This window comes from Berghia stephanieae, chromosome 2 (assembly GCF_034508935.2).
Source record: "Berghia stephanieae isolate SIO BIC M18660-M18661 chromosome 2, UCSD_Bste_1.3, whole genome shotgun sequence".
Classification (NCBI taxonomy): domain Eukaryota; kingdom Metazoa; phylum Mollusca; class Gastropoda; order Nudibranchia; family Aeolidiidae; genus Berghia; species Berghia stephanieae.
The window spans coordinates 127,745,343-127,764,880 of NC_088361.1; the positions used below are offsets into that span (position 1 = coordinate 127,745,343).

At 34.1% G+C, this 19,538-nt stretch overlaps 1 protein-coding gene across 5 annotated transcripts; it reads left to right on the forward strand.

Annotated features, from left to right (window-relative positions):
- The first annotated feature begins 507 nt into the window (after positions 1-507).
- Positions 508-16,005, forward strand: LOC144966567 (sulfate transporter-like). 5 transcript variants are annotated; one of them, XM_078903235.1, is made up of 2 exons: positions 508-1,152; positions 12,678-16,005. In XM_078903235.1, the coding sequence occupies exon 2, from the start codon at positions 12,956-12,958 to the stop codon at positions 15,167-15,169; it is 2,214 nt and encodes a 737-aa protein (XP_078759361.1). In that variant the 5' UTR covers positions 508-1,152; positions 12,678-12,955; the 3' UTR covers positions 15,170-16,005. The 5 variants fall into 5 exon arrangements, with proteins under 5 accessions (XP_078759361.1, XP_078759362.1, XP_078759364.1 ...); XM_078903236.1 differs by having other exon boundaries at positions 508-1,042; XM_078903238.1 differs by lacking the exon at positions 508-1,152 and adding an exon at positions 2,634-2,736.
- The last annotated feature ends 3,533 nt before the right edge of the window (positions 16,006-19,538 follow it).

Here is a 19,538-nt window from a genome sequence, read left to right on the forward strand (position 1 = left end):
TAATAATAATAATAATAATAATAATAATAATAATAATAATAATGATAATAATAATAATAATAATAATAATAATAATAATAATAATAATAATAATAATAATAATAATAATATAGCGCCAACATCTCATGCAATATGAGCTCTAGGCGCTTATTTTGTAATTTAACTGGAAAGAATCAATCATAATACACTTGACTCATTGCTGTCTGAAGGTTATTTTCGACTGGTATCTTTCACATTATTACCAGCATGTACTGCTAGAATTGAATGTTAACCATGTGCAAAATAGTGCAAGAAAGTGAAAGTTTATTGATTAAAAAACAAAATAAAGAAAATGAAAAATAAAATATGCAGTTAAAATAAACACAAAACAACCCAACAGAAACAAACATAAAATAGTAATAAGATTCCCCCCCCCCCCCACACACAAATACAACTCACCCCCCCCCCCCATAAAAAAAGACAGCAAACAAAACAAAAATTAGCAAAAAAAAAAAAACAACAAAAGTACAAGCCAACAAACAGATAAAACAAAATTAAAACAGGGAAAAGAGAAAAATGATTATGTCTAAATCAATAGAAATAGCTTCCATAGTTTTTATGGTTTTACACATTGCCAGGCACAAAATAATATCATGTCTATCTCATTTCAACAGCTGAAACTTAAACTGTTAGTTGTGTCAACAATAAAAAGAATGGAGATACCGTCATGCTATTCTATAGAATGCTGGTAACACATAATAAAGTATGGGTATTTTAAAATATTATTTTTATCTTTCCCAATGTTACGCCCATTGAACCATTTCAACCTTGATCAGCACTTTTTGCATAATTTAATATAATTGAAATCAAAGCACCCCCAATCTTGTCGTGTCATTTCCTGCGTGTGTACACTAGGACCTTGCATTCGTTATACCTTTTGTAAACCTTAAGATAGACACATGGTATGTGTTTTATATAAAGCCTGTATTTGATGATTCATTGCCAGAATAGACTTCCTAGGATTATTATTTACAGACGAGGAAACAGGCCAATAATATACGTTGTAAGTAATCTGAGACTAGTGTTTGTCCAATTTAACATAAGGAATAGCTAAAATCAACGACGTTTCGGCTTTCCGCTTCATCAGGAGAAAATAGAGAGTTATAAAATAAGGTAATGGTGATTTTCCTTTTCAATATCGTGATTTTACAGAATCCTTTTAACCTGTTAACTGTTGTACTCTGGAAAACTATTAGTTTAAAAAAATTGGCCAGAAAACTCGTCATTCAATAACTATCCATCGATTTAAATCACCCACATTTTGGCAAAAACTCTCAAACTGGTCATTTAAATCAATCTAAATTTGGACGAATTTTCTGGCCAAATTTTTTAATTTTCCAGAGTATGGCAGTTAATTCGCTTAATTGTACGGCTTTGTAATCTACCTACCTAGTATCTTATGCACTCGGCTCGCGATCTTTTAAGTCAAAGACTCGAAAATCGTGGGCGGCGCAAAATTGATCCTTGGAAACGGTTCTTCACTCACATTTTCTCATGATACTCAGACGTACAATGGGTCTTGTCGGTAACAACGCCGTCTCTATTAAAAAAGTAATTACCTATAATAATAATAATAATAATAATAATAATAATAATAATAATAATAATAATAATAATAATAATAATAATAATAATAATAATGATAATAATAATAATAATAATAATAATAATAATAATAATAATAATAATAATAATAATAATAATAATAATAATAATAATAATAATAAAAATAAAGATAATAATAATAAAAATAATAGACATTTATCCAGTGCTCATTCTCGTGTAAAACACAAGCTCTGGGCACTTTACAATATAGATTATCAATTTTGAGTGAAAAAAAAAATGCAATGCAATGAATTCATAATCAAATCAAGGATTCATAGCGTCAATAAAAGCAAATACAGTAAAGATGTGTCTTGAGATTCTTTTTAAAGGCAGGTAAAGACTTACACTCCCTCAGACTACGTGGTAGTTCATTCCAAATCTTGGGGCCGAGACAAGCAAACACCTAAAATAGCGCCTTAAGGTCTGCGTGTCACTTCCCCTATATCCGGTGCTTCTTGCAAAGCGCTATGCACACATTTAGCTTACCAAAAGCTCGTGTTAAAAAAAAAGAAGCATTCTGCCTTACCTTTCTTCTCATCCCCATCCCGAACACTTTTCTCCTCCCCATTCCATTTCCATCTAAGGATCTGTATAGGATAGGTATACGTTTGAAATCTTATTAATTTCCGTATAATTGCCTGTTCTCCTTATCAATTGAGTTGTCAAAGTTTTTGCACACACGAAAAGTTCTTTAGAAATCTTATGAGGAATTAAGATATTGTTTATGAAAATGTCAAAGTGACAAGTTAGAGAGTAGGCAGTGGTAGTGAAAGATAAAGATATGAAAGTTTTTTTTTCTTTTGTTCTTGTATTTTCTTTCTTGCTTTGTCTGGCACTGTTTTCATACACAACTTTTTAAGATCTTTAAGATATTGTTTATTTGTGTACAGATAAGTCATATGTTAACCATCAAATCGCCTATCACACACTAAGCTATTGTCAAAATTTGTTTTTTGTTGTCTTTATTTTGTTTTGTTTTTGTTTTTAAGCTCTTTATGGCCCTTGCAACACATTAAGGTCGTATCAGCGCCATTTAAAAGGAAGAAAATGGGATAGTAAAAAGTTCTAGAATTACAATTAAAGCAAGAAAAGGTAAGACAAAGGGGAATTGGTTCAAATAGAAAACAAATGTAGATTCCAAGAGCACATTATCAAATTTCTCGTTTGAGATCACCTAGAAGTCTCATCCAAGCTTCCCCTTAGTGGGGACCAGTGCTTGCATTATGTCATGCAATGCCTGTGCCAATTTTTAGTGGGTGACTCGGATATTTGTTTATTGTGATACAAAATTACACACAGAATATCGGTACATTAACAGAGTGTGTTTTTTTAAAAGTTAATACTTTCTGTCCTCAATAGGCTTCAACAGTAGTGACGTCACTTCCCTCGTAATGACGCAGAGTAACTTAGTAACCGGTTCTAAACTATCGGAACAATGGCTGACGCCTTTATGAAATATTTCTCCGACGAGCATAAAAGTATATCCAGAGGAGAAAAACATAAATCTGATCATGTTTTGACTTTTATACATTCTGGTTACATGAGATGTGAAAGAGTTCTAGCCAGCATGAAGAATAAAAAGTACCGATTTTCTTTGTTTAGAACCAAGCTGCTCGCTGCTGGACGTGACATCATACTATTGAATCTAAATATTCATGAATTATTCTGCGTTAAAGAATGTATCATTCATCTTCGCTCAAGCGAGACAAAAATTTAGTTTATAAAAAAAAAAATATAACGCACGCGTGCAGTGTATATAAAGTATGTAATTCATGTGTGACAACTTTCAGCTTTTGTTGCACGCGTTACACATACACACACACACACACATACACACACACGCATACAGACACACACACACACATACATATATATATATATATATATATATATATTGTAATATATATGTATATATATATATATATAAATATATATATATATATATATATATATATATATATATATATATATATATATTATATATATATATTCATGAGTGTTGGTGGGTACTTGTGGATATTAGAGTGCTCGATAATATTATAGTCCGTTCCAAGTTCCTTGCGCGCGGAATATCGCAAATTCCTCAAAAGTTACGAAATGTGGTGCTGTGATTTTTTTGCATGCGCGCTTATATTTTAAGTGACCATACAAATTTTGAATATCGATAGTGATAGACCAAACCGTTTTCTAATAATGCCAAATTCCTTTGATCTTTTCATCGTTTGCAATAAAATATGACTCAAACTTCGTATACATAAACACAAACACACACACACACACATACACACACACACACATACCCATATATATATATATATATATATATATATATATATATATATATATATATATATATATATATATTACACACATATCCTTTCTTTAAAAAATATAGCTTTGTGGAGAACAAGGAGCTTATTTGAGTCAATAAAAAAAATTATACGGCGCACAACTCTACTGAAAGATTTGAGAATTAGAAATGTATTTTTAACAGATAGATAAACAGATAACTTGATTTCCTTTTATAATTTAAAGTCAGTTTGAAAGTTCGTTGAGTCAAACAGATATCATAAAATATGTACCGACGACACTAACACTCTCAAAATCAACCAATTTCGACACAGTAAAAAGTTGTCAGTTTGGCGTTTTTACGCAAATCGTTGCATTCGAAATAATGTATTCACTGTAAATGTTGCTGCTCAAGAAAAAAATAATAATGTGAAATTGAATGTAAGCTTCAATTTAATTACAAAAACAGATCAAATGAACGTTACGGGTTTCCCCTTTATCAACAAAATAGGATGAATGAAATACCACAGATGAATGAGATAATGTGGTAGTGGCGTAGTTAAGATGAATAAACAAAACATTGGTTGGCAGGAAATAGTATGCTCCTTTGTAAGGAAGCACGAATTAAAATAGAATAATAGATATTTCCAAAAGGTGCGCAATTAATTAAGTGAAAAGAGCGGAGGCGGGGAGGAACTGTGTAAAGCAGTTTAGAAAGTGAATTATAAAAACGTGTAGACTGTTGTTGGAAAATAAATACAATGGAATTGAGAATAAATACAAAAAATAATAAATAAGGGATGTCGGTATAAGTATAAATCATTAGTGACAGCAGCAGGAAGTCATCTGTGATTTCCTTTTATAATTTAAAGTCAGTTTGAAAGTTCGTTGAGTCAAACAAATAACATGAAATATGTACCGACGACACTAACATTCTCAAAAACAATCAATTTCGACACTGTAAAAAGTTGTCAGTTTGGCGTTTTTACGCAAATCGTTGCATTGGAAATAATGTAATCACTTAATTAATTTACGGATTTCAGTTTTCATCTATTTATGACATCAAGTATTATTATTGCCCATTTGATGCTTTCACTGTGATGGTTTCGGGTGGATAATGCTCAGGTTTAACTTCTTTGGTAATAAATAAATTAATAATAATTATAATCTAAAAAATCGAAGTTTAAAACCAGAAAATAGAAGTTGCATTGAAGGTAGAATAAGGTTTTAGAAAGACCTTATTAAAAGTTATGAGCAGTCAGCTGGCTCCGTAGCGCAGTGGATAAGCTGTCAGACTCTAACATTGAAAGCACTGGGTTCAATCCCATTGTGGACTTTTTAAAAAAAGAAGTTTACTTTATTGGGAAAGACATCATTTTTGTTGTTATAGTTACTGGACATATATTTAAAACCTTAAATCAATCTATTATTATTATTATTATTATTATTATTATTATTATTATTATTATATTGAAAAAAAAACAACCAACATCGGTACCATTCAATGTATTATCGACGTGTATTTATATGTAAACGTCGATTGTTATCATTTTATAATATTTTATCATTATCATCACTGTATTCATTTACCTCGTCTTTGTCATTTTATTGGGTTTTTTTTCTTCTTCTTCTTTGTTGTTGTTGTTGTTACTGTTGTTGTTGTTATTTTTCAAAAACTTCCTTTCCCATCATTGTTTATGTCTATTTAACTTATCTACGCCATTCACACTACACATCTCTCATTCGTCCTTAGTGTCTTATTCGTCTTGTTTTGTTGATAAAGGGGAAATCAGAAACGTCCACAGGATGTCTTTGTCTATTAAATTGAGGCTTACAATTCAACACTCATTGTTATTTTTTCCTTCGAGCTTCAAGCAGCAACATTTTCATTAATCAACCAGCACCGCCAACGGAGGTGCATAAAAACGGTGCATTTTTGTACACCTCCAGTGGATGTGCATAACAACGCCACCAAACATGATCACTAGAGTACTGTAATACTGTAAGATAAGTTCTCGATCCCAGGATCGTCTTTCAGCTCTGCTCACGTCTGCTACTTCAGGTTTATTTTCGCAGTTGGTTTTCTTACCACAACCTGTTTTCACACACGGACAACTGTATGTTGCTGTGTCACGGGTCAGAGGCTATAGTGGCCTACACTTCATGTTGGGCCACACAGAAAAATCAACAGATGTACCAAGTTACACAGACAACGTTGTTTACCAATCTGCCCTCATTACATGATGGTGGGTACAATATCGAATGAAAATGGTCCTGTCCCCGCGAAATTGCGAGCTTTTTACTAGTATATATATATATATATATATATATATATATATATATATATATATATATATATATATCGTATACATAAACACAAACACACACACCCATAAATATATATATATATATTACATATATATACATATATATATATATATATGTAATATATATATATGGGTATGTGTGTGTGTGTTTATGTATACGATATATATATATATCGTATACATAAACACAAACATGTATATATATATATATATATATATATATATATATATGGGTATGTGTGTGTGTGTGTGTGTGTGTGTTTGTGTTTATGTATACGACGTGCAACAAAAGTTGAAAGTTGTCATACATTCATTAGGTACTTTATAAATAACGTTGCACGCTACTGCACATCTGTATCGTGTTTTTTAAAAGACTGAATTTATATGCCTGCATAGTACTCTATTATGACACAAATAAATGTTGTTTGTACTAAAAATGAATAAGCGTAGTTAGTGGAAGAAATAAAATCCGCTCTGGTGTCGTGCTTCCCCAACAACAATGTTGTTTTAAATATTTTCTTCGACAATCTGGGCACTGGGAATACAATAGTAAGTGGTTGTTAGAACTTGGTTAATGATTTCTCTGATTTACAAGGAACGTTCAATAATTTTGTGAGTGAAGCGTATATATTTATATACACTGGACGCCTCAGAAAAAACGATCTCCTGTTTAGAACTCTCTCAATAGGATGCAATAGTCGTCGCGTCACTTCCTTCCTAATGACGCATGGTAACTTAGTAACACTGGCTCTAAACTATCGGAACAATGGCGGACGCCCTTATGAAATATTTCTCAGACGAGCATAAAAATGTATCCAGAGGAGAAAAACATTATAATTATGATCTTGTTTTGACTTTCATACATTCTGATCACAAGACATATGAAAGGTTCTAGCCAGCTTGAAGAATAAAAAGTAATGATTTTCTTTGTTTAGAACCAAGATGGCCGCCGTTGCCGGGCGGCGTGACATCAGACTACTGAATCCAATTCTTCCTATCTTACACATAAACGTTGACATTCTAATGGCACAAAGATCAAATATTTTCTTTCATGTCGACAATATTTCATTTTAATTAATGAAACTCTAACTACTTTACACTGCAATCTATGCCAAATTGAGTGATTTTGAAAGTGCGTGATTTTTTACATAATTGAATTCACGTTGTGGTTGATTACAATCTCTGGAAGTCGGAGTTACTTTTGAACCAATGAGAACGCATAAGAGCATTGACTTCTGAATCACATAATGTATCCATCGATCGAATGTATAAACAATAATAAATGTAGCTAGCCTATATATCATATCAATAGTAGGGGGAATTAGTCTAAAACAGTGCAAATTCGGGTTGAAAGCATGAAAATTTTCATACAGACCCATTAAAAACCCATCTGCTATAGAACCACTCTGGCAATCAATCATAACGTTTCGGTTTAAGTCCTTAAATTTTCCGTATTACAGCTATATTAAACAAGGGAAATAACTGCGTAAATACATATGCTTTCTTCATATTCATTGTATTAGGGGAAATTGGACTAAAACCGTGCACATTGGGATTGAAATAATGAAAATTGGCATACAGGGAGCTAAGACTCATATAAATGACACCTGCTATAGAACCACTCTCGCAATTTATTATAACAGTGCGTTTTTAGCACTTTTATTTTTCCCTATATAACATTACTTATTCAAGGAAAATAACAACGAGAATACAATATGCGTTCAATAATTTAAATATATTGTTGACCATTTACAGTAGCTAGCTAAGAAATGGGTTCGGGTGGGAACAGTACAGATACTGGACATTTCGAGGGAAAAACCCTTCGTCAGCAAAAGGAACGTTAAAAACACAAAACAAAATGTAGTAGGAATTGCAGAGTGTATTCCTGGGTGGTTGAAGCAGGAGACGTTAGCGTGGCGTTATTGACATAATAATAATAATAATAATAATAATAATAATAATAATAATAATAATAATAATAATAATAATAATAATAATAATAATAATAATACAGCGCTCATTCTCGTGTAAAACACAAGCTCTGGGCACTTTACAATATAAATTATCAATTTTGAGTTTTAAAAAATGCAATGCAATGCATTCATAGCCAAATCAAGGATTCATAGCGTCAATAAAAGCAAATAGAGTAAAGATGTGTCTTAAGATTCTTTTTAAAGGCAGGTAAAGACTTGCACTCCCTCAGACCACGTGGTAGTTCATTACAAATCTTGGGGCCGAAACAAACAAACGATCTATCACCAACTTTTGTTCTTGATCTTTTTTCCGAAATTTTCGTTTGGTCATTACATGTTCTTAAAGTGTAATTTTCAAATTGACACATGACCACGTGATTTGTGAGATATACCGGTGCTATACCAATCAAACATTTATAAACAAGACACGCTGCTGTGCACTTTTCAATGGGCAACCAGTGGAGAAAGGCCAATAAAGGGGTTGCATGATCAAACTTTCGTTTGCCAAAAACTAATCTTGCTGCACTGTTTTTGTAGTAGTTGTAATTGTTTTATAGATACCTGAGGCAAGTTGACAAGCAGGGAGTTATAATAATCTAGTTTCGAAAAAATGAGGGAGACAACCAATGTTTTACATGTTCCAATTGCAATATACTGACGGATCGAACTGATTTTCTTCAATTGAAAATATAAAGATTTACAGAGAGCAGAAATGTGAGCTGACATTCTCATTTCTGAATCAAAATAGACCCCAAAATTTTTCACAGTCTTTGAAACTTTGATCTTTTCACCCCCAATCAACACCTCAAGACCATCATTCACCTTCAACTTCAACTGCCCTCTATTTCTCACAAATCATCACTTCTCAGTTTGACTCATTCATTTTCAACTTGTTTGCATCCATCCACTCTTTTACATCCGTCACACATTCTTCTACACGTTTCACAATATTTTCGAGATTTTTAGTTTTATCAGTAGCACAAATAAATTAATCAGTTAATCAGTCAACGCATCAATCCTTGGTTTTGCTGTACCATATGAAATTTCAACATTTTTATTGCTGATGGAACGAACTTTGATTTATACTTTTTAGTTCTACATTTAATCTGACAAAACCTTCTCCCAGATGGTAAAAGACTAAATTCATGGTATAAAATATGTTTTTTATTGTTGGTAATTGAGAATTCTTTCCTTTCTATTGCTTTTCCATGAATTCTTTCTACTCCATCAAGAGGATGGTTTATTAATTTTGATGCCTCTTTGATAGATTTTGAAATTTTTGATTTATCTTTAAGTCGGCATCCGCCAAACCATATGGTGCAGCCAAACGCAATTACACTTTTAATCAATGAGTCATAAACTCTTTTCATAGTTTTCTTCCCTACTTGAAATGTTCTCAATTTCCTTAGGATGTATAATCTTCGGGCAACTTTCTTAGATATTATATTAACATGTTGAGAGAAATTGAGGGAACTATCAATGGTTATTCCTAAATATTTATAATATTCAACATCATCTTTACCGATCGTCACACACTTTAAGTCGTTTTTATTTTTTACACCAAACACCTGTTCTTTCGTTTTTCAACATTTAATTCAAGCTGATTTTGTTTACACCAGTCGGTGAATATATTAATTTGTTTGAAATAATTCTTTTCGGTAATTTCATCTTTTAATAAGCCAAGAATAGCAGTATCATCTGCATATTTCACTATAAAACATACTAAAAACTTGTCCCATCCGTCCCTGCGAGAAGTTCTTTTTGTGATTGCAATTGTATCTGAAAACACGCAAACGCATTCCTTTTTTAGTCATATGAAATATTCTTTCACCTCTCTCTCTCTCTCTCTCTCTCTCTCTCTTCTCTCTCTCTCTCTACTTTATTTCTTTCTTTAAAAGATCCAACAACATTCAATTATGAATTATGAGAATTTCATATGGAATACACAACTAATGGGACAGTTTTAAAATGATACATTAACTGCACAATGGTTCACCAGCAAGACACGTAAGACCTATTCCATTCAAAATAAGCCATCATTACAGAGTAATTTTTGGACAACAACAAATAGAACAGTCGCGAGTGCTTTTAGCCGGGCACTCAATTATACCTGAACGAGCAGGCAATATGTGTGCAGTGCCTTACACAAGGACACAACAGTATAGACAGAACATGCTCCCATTGTCACCATGTGGCCAATGACGACACGTCAATAGCTGGCACAATACTGCATCGTAACGATTGATGATTTTCATGATGATAATGATGATGATGTTGATGACGATGATGATGATGAGAATGGTGACGATAGTCATTGCGTTCTAATACAATTGTATAGGTATGCCGACTCCATACTGTCATCGTCATCAAAATGTAGTAAGAAGTAGTCCTTCAGAGCCATTCGGTCCATGGAGCCGGAGTTTATCCCGGTTTCTATAGCGTGAAACGAATAATAGCAATTGCTTGATACCCTTTTCATAGGACGCTAGTCTATCGCAAAGTACTTTCCGCCAAAAAAAGACCCAGCTACCCAACTACAGCTGGGTGGACTGGGATGTCATGAAAAAAATTCGACTGCACCCGGGATTGATCTCGGTCCCTTTGCGTGTGAAGCGAGTGCTCTACCAACTGAGCTATGTTGATCCCCATTTATCCTCAAGTCTGACCAAAATCGTCTATAAAACACGTAAAATGATTATTGCAGTATTTTTGGAAAGAAAAAATAATTAGGGGGAGAGGGAAAGGAGCACTGTCTGTGTTACCACCGGTTGCCGATATTTATAATCGAGCTGTATTCTGCGAGTCCGTCTGTTCGTCTTTATTAGTGTAGTTGATAGAACTTGCTAAATCAGATAAACAAAAATCTAATATTATATAATTAATTTTTCTAGATAGAAATCCCTCAAAACTATCAAAATGTAATAAGATTAACGATTAAACAATTTGGATAGTTCGTGAATCGAAGGTTTAGTGAAAGGAAAACATCCGGTGTGACGCAAAGAGTGATTCTTTAGTTTCTTCTCTGTCTGTGTCAAGTCGTTAAAAACCAAGGTAGTTCCATAACAATGCATTTTGATTGAATAAATCACATTCATTAAAAGTATCTTGGTAAAAGTAATAAGAATTGTTTTTTTTTTTTTTTTCATTTATGCAATATTCGGTTTATTTGATTTTCTAACCGATAAGAAGAATATCCTAACTCCCGATATAGTCAAACGACACTTAAATAACACACAATAGTTGAAATTACTTGAAATTAAGCATAATATAACTTTTAATTTTCTAAAAACTCATGCGAAAATTGCAGCAATGTGACTTAAACAGAATTGACATTAAAAAACTGCTAAAGAAGAACAGTTTTTCTGAGATACCCGGTATATACTTAGAAAGGTTTGTCGTTGTTTTCCTAGTATTTTTATTTCTGATTTGCATGGCACCAGCATACAACACTTTTCAGATTTCGATCTTGGATCGACCAATATATTCTGCTAATTTATTTTCAAATGTATGATAGTTGTTCATTATTATAATAAGAGCAGCAACTTTGGTAGTCAGGCTGTCGAACAGATCCAGATAAACAAAAATTGAATTGGAACCATGGAATAACTGGCCTCTAACGACCCTGGTGGCCATTTTCCAAAATTATAATGTACATTACTGTTCACATTTGTTTCCGATTTCCCAAAAATCATAGTTGGCGAATGCTTCCATTTTGTTTGTTTTTAACGATTCTAAGGCGCTTGCGACACATTTAGGTCATTTCACCGTCAGCAAAATGGGATAGTAGTTTTTTTCTTTCTTATTCTAGATTTACAATAAAAAGTAAATGAGAAAAGGTATGACAAAGGGGAATTGCCCAAATAGGGAACATATTCCTAGCGCACACTATCAGTGCACTTCGTTCGAAATCACCTTAAAGTTACACCCAGACAGAAGCACAGGTCTCCATGTGGAATGCACTCACATGTTTAGAATTCCCGATGTGTAAAATATATATATATATATATATATATATATATATATATATATATATATATATATAACACGTCATAATAGTTAATTTACAAGGAATAAATATCATATCCCAAAACTGTAACTATACATTCTGGCTCTCAGCCAAGGACTCTGGCCAAGGCCAGGACAAACACAAGTAATCTCATTCCAAAACAAAGACGGAAAGCAAGTTGAGGGATTGAAGACACAGTAAGTGCCTCCCTGCTCACTATGGGAAGACAAAAGACCCACCACCCAGCAACCACCGTTTAGGACAGTCACCTATAGACAGAAAAAAAAACCACACAAAAAAATAAAAATTAATAAATAAAAATAACAATAATAATCTTTCATGCGATCAGCTTATTAACAAAAAATAATCTTCCATTTTGTCAACATTTCGCACTGCTGTGATAATTAATAGTTTAATTTCTTTTTTATTTTTCCACAGAGAGCTCAACAAATGCTTCGAGTGACACAAAGCAGGAGCAAAATAAGTATTGATAGAATGCGGTTCTGTAAATCGTATATTTCTGACTGATAAACCAATGACTTATGGTTTTAACCATCACATGGGCATACTGATCATCTTTGGCAGAAGGAAAGACAAAAAACGACGACGCAACAAAAAAAGTGAAGTGAACACATTCTATATGTTATATGCCCACAATCAAGTATTTGTCATATATTGTTATATTATACACAGCCAGCACAAAACATAATATCTAAATGGATATAGTCAATACTAATGAAGGTCAAGAGGAAACCTTCAAAAACTACTCAAAACTCAAAGATTTCGAGGAAAGGTACCGAATCCACGAGAATGTAGGAACATGTACCATAATCAAAACCTACATCACCGACAGTCTCAGAAAATTCAACTTGAAGAGGACCATCCTCCAATACATTCCAATTCTGGATACTCTGATAAACTATGACGTCAAGGAAAATCTTCCAAAAGACATCATTTGCGGCTTTATTGTTGGGATCATGATGATACCCCAAGCGTTAGCCTACGCAAGGCTATCCACTCTACCCACGATTGTTGGTCTTTATCTATCGTTCTTTTCCAGCATCACTTATTTCGTTTTCGGCACCAGTCGACATTTATCATGGGGATGTGTCGCCATTGTCAGTTTGATGATGGCCGATGTTTTGTACAGTTACGATATGAGCGATGAAGGGAAAGCATTCATCAGAAACCTTAATTACTCTGCTGGCGATCCAACACATAATATTTCACACCATAAAATTCCTAGTATCGTCAACCATCTATTTCCTAAATATCTCGAGGCAACAGGACCTATTTCTAAATCAAACTCAAATAATGTAACAAGAATTAGACATGAAAAAATGATAGAAGCTATAAATGCTAGGAGGATTGAAATTGCAGGCGGGTTAACAGTCCTATCAGGGCTTATCTTCGTCGCAGCGTCACAAGTTGGTTTAAGTCGAATTACAACAATTATGTCAAACTCTCTCATCACCGGCTTCACGGTTGGAATCGCCTTCCATGTTGCCAGTAGTCAAATCAAAGAAGTATTTGGTATATCTGTGAACACTTACAGGGGCACCGGTCGTTTATTTCTGCTGTGGTTAGATATCATAGAACATATTCCAGAGACGAACTATGTTGTTTTTTTACTTACAACTATCAGCATTATTGTCATATATCTGGTGAAAAAGTGTGTCAACGAGCGTTATAAAGATAGTATGAGCGTTCCCGTTCCCATAGAGCTTTTTGTTGTCATTATTGGCATCATTGTGTCATCCTCATTACATCTAAGTCAAGACCACCAGGTAGAAATCGTCGGAAAAGTACCCACCGGAATACCAAAACCGAAATTTCCTGATTTATCCCTGGTAACAGATTATACCAGTGGCGCTTTAATAGTGATGATTGTTGCACATGCGCAATCCTTAGCAATGGCAAAAACTCTTGGAATGGAATACAATTACCCAATTGACTCGAAACAAGAGATGTTTGCTACTGGTTTGTCAGCTGTTGCCTGTGGTGTGTTTTCTGGATACACACCTTGTGCTTCGATTTCAAGATCGTTAGTTCAAAGCGGTTCGGGAGCAAAGACTCAAGTTGCCTCCCTTGTTGCAGCTGGATTAATTTTGTTAGTAATCATAGCTGTCGGCCCTTACTTTTATTACCTACCGACATGCATCATGTCAGCCATCATTCTCGTTAACGTTCGCGGAATGTTTTTGAAACTTCTAACCATTCCAAGTGAATGGCGAAAGTCGAGGTACGACTGCTGTGTTTGGGTGTTTTCATGTCTGGCCACTATCATCCTGGACACAGGCTTGGCTCTCATGGTCAGTGTCGGCTTTTCCGTATGTCTTGTAATAGTCCGCCTATTAATAAATACCGTGACAGAGGTAGGGAAGATACAAAGTTCAGAGTCAAATATAGAGCTGAGATCCTTGAAAAATTATCACCAGTTCCAAGTTGTTCAAGATGTGAAGTTTATTAAAGTTAAGAATCCATTATACTTTTTAAATTCGGAGAGTTTTACAAAATCAATTTTTGAAATAACTCAGATAAATCCTATACATGTTAAATCTTTCAATTCCAACAAGCGCCCAACTGAAACCACAGAGCATGAAAAGACGCCATTTTTCAATGAGACGAACAAAGAAAAAAACGAACTAATGCTTCGCCTAGGAAACATGAAGACGTTAATTTTGGATCTCTCTGAAGTATCATTTATGGATATGATGGGCGTACAAGCCTTGGACTTCCTAGTATGCGAGTATGATTCGATAGGCGTTCGCGTTTTGGTGAGTTCTGTACCCGAGAACATCATCGGCATCCTTCACTCTACGGGTTTTTGGGCAAGACAGAAAGACAAGCTTTTTCTTAACGTTCAATCCGCCCTGAAATTTTTGGCTACATTGGCGGAAAAACCTGGCGAACATGATTCCAAGATATGAAACTACGGATAGTGCATGATAAAAGGGGGGAAAAGATGCATTTGTTGGTCCAGAAACGTTGACTCGAAACAAAAACGCTGCATATAAAAATTATTGCAAATCCGCAAAATCTTCGAGTAACATCTTTCATTTTTTTTCGAGTGCTTATATGAGACATATTCCAAACAGCACAGTATGATTACAACAAATAATATCAAAATTCATAATCGGTGAATTATTTTTTTAAAAAGTACATGGCAAAAATACTGGAATATGGAGGGGTTGTACAGAAGCGCTACCATAGGGGTTGTACAGAAGCGCTACCATATACAAATAACACCTGGGTGCGCCATTTAAAGTAGGCCACGAGTCTATCAAACCATTAAGAAACAATTTTAAATAAACCGCGAAATAAATAATAAATATGGCACCATGGATAGGCGGCTGTCTCATGTCGATAAGTTCTTAAACTGCCAGAAAACAATCCCACCTGGTGTCATTCCCCTTGTTTTGTTTTATCTGACGGATTTTCATAGACTCAAATATACCTTGCTGAAACCTCACACTATCTAAATCAAGTGGTGAATTAGACTAACGGAAATAGAAAATTGGTTTGATAAGTTGCTGATGTCAGGTTTCTTCACATTCATTTACTCAAAACCCAAAATAGATTGCAAGATTTGTCTGCAATCACTACAGCGTGGCAGAAATGATCACACAACTTGGACAGACTATCTTGCTTGGGAGAAAGACGGAAAGAAAAATTACAAACAAAATAACCGTCATCTCACCAGAACGAAATTCACGCATTAAAGACAAACAAACAAATAAACAAAAAAAAAAAAAACAAAAAACAACAACAACAACACTTAAACATCAATCTGCAAATTCAAACATCTTAAAGTATTCATTTTTTGCATCCCCCCCCCTTTTTTTTTTCTTCGGGGCGTGCTTATTTTTAATGTCTCATTCTAGTATTGAAAATATTCTAAAACCAAATCTTGAATGAATACAATAAATACATAGACCAAATAAAATTGAAATAATATGATAAAAACGTATTTAGAACAAACGCCTGCGTGCAGGTTTGACTAATTTGGAGGTGCTGAGTTCGAATCTGATATTATCTTTTAGATTTGAGCTAAAAACAGTTTGTATCTTTTATAAATACCAAACGAAGGAAATGGCTGATGACTCCTCACTACGTCTTCCAAAATTGGGCAAGAACACTGTTCCCAACGTCTCGCCCCAGCCCCACGTATCGTTTTTGGTCGATATCAATGAACACGGGTTGTTTCTTGTTTAGAAGATGTCCTTCTTGGAATCTACTACTACTACTACTACTACTACTACTACTACTACTACTACGACGACTACTAATACTACTACTACTACTATTACTACTACTACTACTACTACGACTACTACGACTACTACTACGACGACTACTACTACTACTACTACTACTACGACGACGACGACTACTGCTACTACTACTACTACTACTACTACTACAAGTACTACTGTTGCTTCTGCTGCTGCTACTGCCACTATGATTATACTAATACTGACAGCCCTTATTTTTAAAAATTTATTTCCAATTCCATTGTATTTATTTTCCAACAATAGTCCACACGTTTTTATATTTCACTTTCTAAACTGCGTTACACAGTTCCTCTCCGTCTCCCCTCTTTTCACTTAATTAATTGCGCACCTTTTAGAAATAAAATTGTTCTATTTTAATTCGTGCTTCCTTACAAAGGAGCATACTATTTCCTGCCCATCAATGTTTTGTTTATTCATCTTAACAACGCCACTACCACATTATACCTGGATACCTGGATACCTCTGTATAGAGCTTTTAGACTTGGTGTAGTCTCCTTCGCTCCTCCTCATCTATTAATGATTGGACCAATTTTTATAATTGAACTTGTTTCCTAGGGTGTTGCTTATCTCCAACTCTGCTTTGAATTTATTCAAATTTTTTGCTGATACTGTGGTTTCTTGTAGTTTATTCCAGTTATTTACAATTCTAGATGAAAAAAAGTTCCTTCTTTCATTTGTTTTAAAACGTCTGTAATGTTTCATTCATCCTGTTTTGTTGATAAAGGGGAAACCCGAAACGTCCATTTTTATATGTTTTCATATATCAAATTGAAGACTACATTCAATTTCACATTGTTATTTATTTCTTCGAACTTCGAGCAGTATGGTTCGTGGATTATCCGACTCGACGTGTGTGTGTGTGTGTGTGTGTATTTGTGTGTATGTGTTTATGGGTGTGTGTGTGAATTTTAGTACGGTATTTATGTGAATGTGCATGTTGTTGTATTATAATTCTGGTCATTGTGTACAAACAATAACAATGGATTGACTAAACATTCTTTTGTTATGATCTTGGCATTGTGTAGTGAGCATTGAACACTTGTCACCACAGCCGAACTCTTCAAACATGTTATGCTTTTTCTATTGATTTCAGAAAATGTATTATTATTATTATTGCTTTTATTATTATTACTGTTATTATTATTATTATTATCATTATTATTATTATTATTACTGTTATTATTATTATTATTATTATTATTATTATTATTATTATTATTATTATTATAATTATTGTTATTATAATTATTATTAATAGGGCTATTGTTCTTGTTGATGATGATATAATATTCAGAGAAAAGTTATGATTATTGGCCATGAAAGGCCTAAATAAACTTTTGAATTGAAAACTCTTGAATTGAATTTCAAAAGACTGCTAACTTTCGGTCGGTTCATTTCTGGTGCGGTTGACACCAGGTCTAAGGCAATATTACAATTCTTTTTCGAAAGAGGCAACACTGTTAACGACCATGAATGCTACTTATTTTACACCCGAGTACGATGAGAAAGTGAGTAAAGTGCGGTTTTCCAAAGAATCAACTTTGCGCCGCTCAAAGCGGGACTCGAACCTTGGACCTATTGGTCTGAACACAACTCACCAAGGGAGCGATCTATATTACCTTTCCATGTGCTCGAGGTCATTGGTCACATTGCAAAATGTGCTCATAGTGACCTACATGGTGAAAAGTGCTCACAGATTTTGAACTATCCAACATTACGATTGGTCATCGTGTTTAGCATGACATATGGGTTGTTTATATCTTTCATAAAGGCAGCGTCTTTACATTTGTTCAGAAATGTCCAATCGTTGGACAGCAACAAATCACATGATTGACGACTGGCTTGGACGAAAACATGAATATAGATCGCTCCCATTAAATTTCTTTTGTTGGTCGTCGTCTTATAGAGCAGTAAAGTTAGGTGCCCCAAACGTAAACAATAACAAGTTGCTAGTGATTTCCGTTAGGGACCGGAATAATTTACGCACAATATAGGTCTCCCAATTTTGTAGTTTGAGTTGTAGGCAATACACTTTCAGTATTGAAAATATGTTTACATAAAATCTAACAGTTGCAGAAATAATAATATAAGGCTAAATTATTATGAAAATCAGGCTCCGAATAATTCTCGTTTTGTTCACACCAGCGCAATAATTTGCTCTGGTCTAAAAATAGATAGACTGTAACTTTTGATAAATTTTAGAAAATTTTACCTTTTGTTCCATAAAATATCCATATCTAGACATTATTTGATGCATGATCGAGTATTTATGAATATGTGTTTCTTTTGCCACCTAACAGCCAAATTTTAAAGGTTATTTTTTTCTATTATTTACATTGGAACGTGAGCTGTCAAGACAGGAACATGTGGTTTGCCACGTGCTTCTCGACCTTTGTTTACGTTTGGGGCACCTAACTTTACTGCTCTATAGATAGTTCGAAGATGACGTCACTCAGGCCTTTGTTATTGTTTTTGCCATCCGCGTTTATGAGTAATGCTCACTGAACTGTATTAATCCGACTATAAACGTTCATGGATACACACAGTTTTGTGTGTTGGTCCGTTATACTTCCGGATGGCAATGTTATGAGCTTCTTAGCCAAGCGCATACTATCTATACTTTGACGCAATTTCAGGTCAATGTCGGGTCATGAGTAATCTACGACTATCATAAATAGATAGTATGCAATTGGCTAAGAAGCTCACAACATTGCCATCCGGAAGTAAAACGGACCAAAACACAAAACTCTGTGTAACCATGAGCTTTTATAGCCTGGTTAATACAGTTCAGTGAGGATTACTCATACACGTGGATGGCAAAAAACAATAACAAAGACCCGAGTGACGTCATCTTCGCTCTATCTATACCTCAACTCCAGTTACGACACGACGATTTCCAAAATCAGAACTTGGTTTATATTCTGTCACCACCATCACCAATCACTTTATCAACACCGCATCAATGGTTTTACGGCGCATGCAACATATTCAGATCATTTCAGCG